At 45.0% G+C, this 8,539-nt stretch overlaps 1 protein-coding gene across 1 annotated transcript; it reads left to right on the top strand.

Annotated features, from left to right (window-relative positions):
- The first annotated feature begins 6,699 nt into the window (after positions 1-6,699).
- Positions 6,700-8,126, top strand: SSTR4 (somatostatin receptor 4). The gene has a single exon (XM_044291614.1). It carries the CDS (start codon positions 6,831-6,833, stop codon positions 8,004-8,006), a length of 1,176 nt encoding a protein of 391 aa, XP_044147549.1. The 5' UTR covers positions 6,700-6,830; the 3' UTR covers positions 8,007-8,126.
- The last annotated feature ends 413 nt before the right edge of the window (positions 8,127-8,539 follow it).

The raw sequence follows: 8,539 nt of genomic DNA, 5'->3' as shown, positions 1-8,539 counted from the left end.
ACGGGACCTCTCTCCTCTGCCTGGGTGCTGGGCCTGAATTTATGACAATGGACTGTTGCAGTGGTGGCTGACGTGAAGCCTGATTCTCTGCTATGATATGAAGACTGATTCTCTGCTGACATGAAGCCAGATTGTCTGTTACGGGACCTCTCTCCTCTGCCTGGGTGCCGGGGCCTAAATATCTGAGAATGGACTGTTCCAGTGGTGGGTAACGGGAAGCCAGATTCTCTGCTATGATATGAAGACTGATTCTCTGCTGACATGAAGCCAGATTGTCTGTTACGGGACCTCTCTCCTCTGCCTGGGTGCTGGGCCTAAATTTATGAAAATGGACTCTTACAGTGGTGGGTGACGTGAAGCCTGATTCTCTGCTATGACATGAAGACTGATTCTCTGCTGACATGAAGCCAGATTGTCTGTTACGGGACCTCTCTCCTCTGCCTGGGTGCCGGGGCCTAAATATCTGAGAATGGACTGTTCCAGTGGTGGGTGACGGGAAGCCAGATTCTCTGCTATGGAACCTCTCTCCAATTGATTTTGGTTAATTTTTATTTATTTAATTTTTATTTTAATTAATTTCCCTATCCACATTTGTTTGCAGGGGATTTACCTACATGTTGCTGCCTTTTGCAGCCCTCTAGCCCTTTCCTGGGCTGTTTTACAGCCGTTTTAGTGCCGAAAAGTTCGGGTCCCCATTGACTTCAATGGGGTTCGGGTTCGGGACGAAGTTCGGATCGGGTTCGGATCCCGAACCCGAACATTTCCGGGATGTTCGGCCGAACTTCTCGAACCCGAACATCCAGGTGTTCGCTCAACTCTAAAAGGGATGATTACACACAGGTCCCTACTGTATCCAGTCAATGGCCTTCTATTTACTACTTTGGTTACTGATTGGTTGGAGGGTGACCTGTTCGCATGGAACATCACTACTGTGGCCAGGAAGATGGTGTCATCAGCAGGGAGGACTGGAGCGCAGGGGAGGAAATAAATTAGTACAGCTAATTACTTTTTTTGTTATTTTAGGGTATTTAAAGGAGCTATCTGAGTTTTTAATGGGCAGATTTGCAGAAAACGCTGAAGCAAACTGAAGCAAAACAGAGGAAAACAGCAACATTTCACAGACAGAAATTGGGCGAGTTCCATATTGAAGAGGCCAAAACCAATTCAACCTGCATGCAAAATCAGAAATTTTTCGCTGAACAGATTCTGACATATTCCATATCGCTCGTGTGGAGTGCGACCACATGGCGCTGTCGTGTCGTGGCTACAAAGTGCAGCTGCCATTAATTAAACTTATTAGGTCTGCGTCTGCACTGTTTAGGCCTCTTTCACACGGGCGTCATGTTTTTAGCCCGGATAAGATGCGGGTGCTTTGCGGGAAAATGCGCGATTTTTCCACGCGAGTGCAAAATGTTGTAATGCGTTTTGGACGCACGTGAGAAAAATCGGCATGTTTGGTAGATTGTATTATTACATGGTTATAAATGAAAATAATAGCATTCTTAATACAGAATGCATAGTACAACAGGGCTGGAGGGGTTAAAAAAAATAAAAAAAATTTTAACTCACCTTAATCCACTTGCTCGCGCAGCCCGGCTTCTCTTCTGTCTTCATCTTTGCTGTGCACAGGAAAAGGACCTGTGATGATGTCACTGCGCTCATCACATGGCCCATCACATGATCCATCACCATGGTAAAAAAGATCATGTGATGGACCATGTGATGAGCGCAGTGACATCATCACAGGTCCTTTTCCTGTGCACAGCAAAGAAGAAGACAGAAGAGCAGCCGGGCTGCGCGATCAAGTGGATTAAGGGGAGTTAAATTATTTTTTATTTTTTTTAACCCCTCCAGCTCTATTGTACTATGCATCCTGTATTAGGAATGCTATTATTTTCCCTTATAACCATGTTAAAAGGGAAAATAATAATGATCGGGTCTCAATCCCGATCATCTCCTAGCAACCGTGTGTGAAAATTGGACCGCATCCGCACTTGATTGCGGATGCTTGCTATTTTCACGCAGCCCCATTCACTTCTATGGGGCCTGCGTTGCATGAAAAACGCACAAAATAGAGCTTCACGCATTGCACCCCCTCGGAAAACTCGCCCGTGTGAAAGGGGCCTTAATCTACTTTCACATCTGTGCTCAGAAATCCGGCAGGCTGTTCCAGCACTGGATCCAATGGGGATCCAGCCGGTTCCCAGCATCAATGCTGACTTCTGGTCAAAGAAAGAGTTTTGCACGCACAACATTTTTGTCCAGCTGAAAGTATTTCTGCCAGAACAGCCTGCTGGATTTCTGTACAAAGATCGGAACCTAGCGTCACAATATGACAAAATAGCGCGGTTGTGTCGTGGTTGTGCTGCGTGTACAAGGCTGTTGAGTACCGTACCCAGCGGGTTCCTGTTAAACAGCCTGTTGAACGCAGATGTGAACATATCCCAAGGCCACTTTAACACAGTCAGGCCTTGTTCACATTTATGTTTTTCACTCATGTCTGCTGTCCACAATTTCTTCGCACAGCACAAGTACCCATTGATTTAGATGTGTCTGTTCACATTTCAGTATTTTTTTACTGATCATTGGTCAGTAAAAAATTGCAGGGACATGCACTACTTTGATCCGTGATGCGGACCAAGCTCTCCCATTGAAGTCTTTGGGTCCATGACAATCACTGACATAACACAGATGGCATCCGTGTTGTGTCTGTGTTGCATATGTTTTTCACTAAAGACTAATAGGAGATTCTTTAGAAATTAATTTTTAGCTGAGCAACTTCCGTAAATTACGGATGACACACGGATGGTAAAAACGGACACACGGACCAACCACGGATCCTTCACGGACATCTTGACGGATGAAACACGTACTCTTCTTTTCACAGACTTGACATAGAAATGTGAATGAGGCCTTAGTGTTTGATCAGTGATTTCCATTCATGATTTTGAGCTAATACCAGGTGCGGGTGAAAAACATAGAACAGGAACAAATCTTTCTATTAGGGGTCATGCACATGAGCCGAATGCATGGGTCCGTGTTCCGCACAATACATTCAGCACTGCAAAAAAAATATTGAATGTATTGCTTCCCTGGGCTTCCAATCCGGTGCCTCCGCTCTGCACCAATCCGTATCTTGCAGATTCAAGTCAATGGGTCTGCATCCGTGATACAGAGTGCACACAGCCGGTGCCATAAATTGAGGACCCTCTGTTTGCAGTCCGCAATACGGGCACCACAGCCATACGTGTGCATGTTCATGTGCCCTTTATACCTTATCTCTGTGTAGCCTCCAGTCCTGATTTTGGCTCACAATCACTGATGGAAATCACTGACCAAAACACTGACGTGAATAAGACATAATGTGGACAAATCAATTCATTAACTATTCTCTTTCTGCTAAAACTGCCCAATTTTTAACATCCGCAGAAAGAAGAAACCAATGAGGAAAACGACATGACAGGAGCATAGAGAATAAAAACAATCACATATATCAAAAGTAAAGTATATGAGCAGAGACAACACACATTTTCTCTCCATGGTTAGGGCTCGTGCACACGGCCATAGCCTTTTTTGTACTCTGCAAATTGCAGATCTGCAAAACACGGATAACGGTTGCGTGCATTCTGCATTTTGCAGAACGGAACATCCTGGCCATAACAGAGCAGTTCTATCATTGTCTGTAAAATGGACAAGTATAGGACATGTTCTATTCATTCATTTATTTTTTGCAGGTGCCGCGGAACGGACATATGGATGGGGACAGCACATCTTTTGTGGCCCCATTGAAGTGAATGGCTCCGCATCCAACAGGCAACATTGCAGGTCGGATGCGGAGAAAACACGGTCGTGTGCATGAGCCCTTAGACACACATGTGTAGATTCCTTCCTTAGGCCCCTTTCACACGGGCAAGTATTCCACGCGGATGCGATGCGTGAGTTGAACACATTGCACCCGCACTGAATCCCGACCCATTCATTTCTATGGGGCTGTGCACATGAGCGGTGATTTTCACGCATCACTTGTGCGTTTCGTGAAAATCGCAGCATGCTCCATATTCTGCGTTTTGCACGTAACGCAGGCCCCATAGAAATTAATGAGGTTGCATGAAAATCGCAAGCATCCGCAAGCAAGTGCGGATGCGGTGCGATTTTCACACACGGTTGCTAGAAGACGATCGGGATGGAGACCCGATCATTATTATTTTCCCTTATAACATGGTTATAAGGGAAAATAATAGCATTCTGAATACAGAATGCATAGTAAACCAGCGCTGGAGGGGTTAAAAAAATAAAAATACAATTTAACTCACCTTAATCCACTTGATCGCGTCACTCCGGGTATCACATGGTAAATCACATGATCCATCACCATGGTAAAAGATCATGTGATGGATCATGTGATGACCGGAGTGACGTCACCACAGGTCCTGTTCCTCCACACAGCTAAGATGAAGACAGAAGGAGATGCCGGCTGCGCGATCAAGTGGATTAAGGTGAGTTAAATAGTATTTTTATTTTTTTAACCCCTCCAGCTCTATTTTACTATGCATTCTGTATTAAGAATGCTATTATTTTCCCTTATAACCATGTTATAAGGGAAAATAATGCAATCTACAGAACACAGATCCCAAGCCCGAACTTCTGTGAAGAAGTTCGGGTTTGGGTACCAAACATGCGCGATTTATCTCAAGCGAGTGCAAAACGCATTACAATGTTTTGCACTCGCGCTGAAAAATCGCGCGTGTTCCCGCAACGCACCCACACATTTTCCCGCAACGCCCGTGTGACACCAGCCTTAGGAGATAAGGCAGCATGGTAGAAGTATCATTTGCCATGGTGATAGAGATTGGATTAAATGGGGGCTGTTTATTATTAACACGACATAACATCCCATTTGGACAGGAAATAAAATTCACTTTACATAACCAGTTCTTTCAGAAACCTAATTAGCAAATGACAAGCATGTGCCGCTCCTCATCAGCCAGACTCTGCAATGTGATTGTTTTAAACATGTAGCATGTGCTGAGTTTGTCACGTGCATACAGCATAACTTATAACTCAAGTGACTGAAAGTCCAGCGGAAATATCTGCTGCCATTTTTACTGCATTTCTGCACCATGTATCACATGTGTTTATTTTTTAATGCAGAAAAGCCATAGGAGTTCCCCCTCTTCATTGCAAAGGATGAAATCTGCAGGATGACTGTATAAATTGACATGCTGTGGACTTCAAATCACATTGGCGCACAACAATCCGCAGCTATTCAGTCACATGTCACCCCAGCCTTAGGGCTCATGCACACAACCGTGTCCTAGCCGGGCCCGTATCGCGGCCCGCAGACAGCGGGTCCGCAAAATAAGGGCCCTGGCCGTTCTGGAACCTCATCACGGATGCGGACCTATTCACTTGGATGGGTCCTCAATCCGGAAGGTCGGTGTGGATTAAATGCACTACTTTTTTGCGGTGCGGACCGCCGTTGCCCGTGCATTGCAGACCGCAATTTGAGGTCCAAGCACGGGCCCGGCTGGCACATGGTCATGTGTATGAGCCCTTAGGCTATGGCTACACAGCGACCTGTCGCATGACAGCAATTCTCGCTAGAAAAAAAATATGTTGCTTGATATCTTTTCAATGAAAAGTTGTTCAAGATTTTTTGTAATGATAGTCAATGGTGTCGCAAAGCGACATGCTGCAACTGTGACAAGACAGTAGCAAAATAAAAATCCGACTTGGATGAATTTTTTGCGACTGTCACGTCAGTCGCTGCATGCCCTTTTGCAAGACCATTGAAAATCAATACAAAAAATATTGCGCAACTTTTCACCGACAAGAACTCAAGCAACACATGTCGTCATGTAGCCCTAGCCTTAGGGCTCATGCACACAAACATATTTTGTTTTTGTGTCCGTTTCGGTTTTTTTGCGGACCGTATGTGGAACCATTCATTTCAATGGGTCCGCCCAAAAAAAAAGAAATTACTCTGTGTGCATTCCATTTCCGTATGTCCCATTCCGCAAAAAAATAGAACATGTCCTATTATTGTCCGCATTACGGACAAGGACAGTACTGTTTTAATAGGAGCCAGCTGTTCCGTTCCGCAAAATACGGAATACACAGGGACATCATCTGTATTTTTTCCGCAAAATACATCCGGTCGTGTGCATGAGCCCTTAATAGCATTGCAAATTCAGTGCTTTTACATTGGACTGCAGAAAACCTTGAAAGAAGTGTCACATTGCAAAATCAAAGAGTTAATTCCACTCCATCCATAATGTATCCTGTGCATTAGAACGAGGCTATAAGGCTCAGTAGAGGTACAGCTTTGCATAATTTTGAAGAACTATATGTACCGTTGTACACTAGCACAGTCTGCTGATATTTGTAGTTCTTCCCTAACCTAAGAGCCACATGTTCCCAGTTCTAGTTGCTAAGATGTGATATGTTGGTCCATGAATATCTGACAGGGTACTTATCCCAGGAGGAGCCATCAGGCATCTTACTGGGAGGTGACTGCATCCAATGAACTCACCATAGTCAGATGAGCTGTTTCCAGTAATAGCATGAACCCAAGCATCTAATGAAGTGAAGAAGGGGGTGATGCTTGGCTATAGCTTCTGCATGTAGCTGCTGATCACTTTCTCCAGAAGGAGCTCAGCCAGAGAGAGCAGACACACAGACTGCAAGGAGCTATAGACTGCATCATCCATCACACATCACTCTCCCTCCCTCCTCTTCTTCTCTTCTACACTGAGGCTCTGAAATCCATTTTAAAGCAGAGGATCTCCGCTGTAGCTGCTTCTCCTCTGCATTCCTATGGGACACTTACAATGACTACATCCCCCGATCTCCTGGTGCCTGTGGGAGCCAAGATCCTGTTGAACACATGGAACCAGTCCAGGGACATGACAGAGATTTTGCCCCCTTTCAATGTGGTCAGCATCAGCAGCAAAAATACTAGCAGCAGCACCAATGCCCCCATGGAGAGTGAGAGGGATGTGAGCATGATAGTGATCCAGTTCATCTATGCCATCGTGTGCCTCATTGGGCTGATTGGAAACTCCATGGTCATTTTTGTCATCTTGAGATATGCCAAAATGAAAACAGCGACCAACATCTACATCTTGAACTTGGCTATAGCTGATGAGTTGTTCATGTTGAGTGTGCCCTTCTTGGCAGCCTCTGCAGCCCTGCAGCACTGGCCCTTTGGCTCAGGAATGTGCCGCACTGTCCTCAGTGTGGATGGGATTAACATGTTCACCAGCGTCTTCTGCTTGACTGTGCTCAGTGTGGACAGGTACGTGGCTGTGGTCCACCCTCTGAGGGCTGCAAGGTACAGAAGACCCACTGTGGCCAAGATGATCAATATCTGTGTTTGGATTGTGTCCCTGTTGGTCATTTCCCCCATTCTGATCTTTGCAGACACAGAGTCCTCTCATAACGGGGTAGTGGCCTGCAATCTCATGTGGCCCCAGCCCACATGGTCCACTATGTTTGTCATCTACACCTTCCTGCTGGGATTTTTTTTACCTGTGGTGGCCATCTGCTTATGTTACATCCTCATCATTGTCAAAATGAGAGCGGTGGCTTTAAAGGCAGGATGGCAGCAGAGGAAGAAGTCAGAGAAGAAGATAACCCGAATGGTCCTCATGGTGGTCACAGTCTTTGTTATTTGTTGGATGCCCTTCTACATTGTCCAGCTTCTGAACCTGTTCTTACCCCACATGGACGCCACCATCAACCACGTCTCCATTATATTAAGTTATGCCAACAGTTGTGCCAACCCCATCCTCTATGGCTTCTTCTCAGATAACTTTAAGAGGTCTTTTCAGAGGATCGTTTGTTTCCGTTGGCTTGAGAATGGCACAGACGAGCCCGTGGATTATTATGCCACAGCCCTGAAGAGTAAAGTGTGTAATAATCACCCATTGGACTTCCAACAAGAGCCCCTCCAGTCCGACCCTTGTTACAAACATGGAACAATCACTAGGACCACCACCCTATAGCAGAAGACCCAGAAGATGCCTTTGTACTGCTGCTAGCCGCACTTGCTACTACTGTTCTACCTGAGGTTTACCTGTGTTTTCAGTCGTTGTTTGTGTCCACTTTGTATTTATGATGGAATGGAGTGAGCTTAATAAATGATCAGTGTGGTCTGAAGCAGATGTTTCTTCCCCTGCATCCCTTATTACTATCACCTCCATCATCTCCCTTCTAAATCTCAGTTTTTCAGAGCAGGAGGTGGCCACCTGTAGCCATGTATCTCCTAATACCTATCCTGAACTGATAGATTCTATAGAAAGGCAACAATTGCTACATTTTATACAAAAGTTTTCTTGCAACTTGCTAGGTTAATAATACAACGGCTCTCCTCACTATGTTAGTTCTGTAAATACAGGTACCTACCTTGACTTAACTAAGAAGCAGGTTCACAAGGATGAATGAATCATGTATATACATTTATTTTTTATTTTTTTCATGGGAACAGCTGAAAATAGATATTACTTTAGGATCATATGACAGGGATGCTGTGTAGATG

This window comes from Bufo gargarizans, chromosome 4, assembly GCF_014858855.1.
Source record: "Bufo gargarizans isolate SCDJY-AF-19 chromosome 4, ASM1485885v1, whole genome shotgun sequence".
Taxonomy (NCBI): domain Eukaryota; kingdom Metazoa; phylum Chordata; class Amphibia; order Anura; family Bufonidae; genus Bufo; species Bufo gargarizans.
This window is presented reverse-complemented; position numbering and strand designations above follow the sequence as displayed.

Bases quoted from the DNA above. Each gene is read 5' to 3' on its own strand.
- SSTR4 (XM_044291614.1), top strand. From the start codon at position 6,831: ATGACTACATCCCCCGATCTCCTGGTGCCTGTGGGAGCCAAGATCCTG.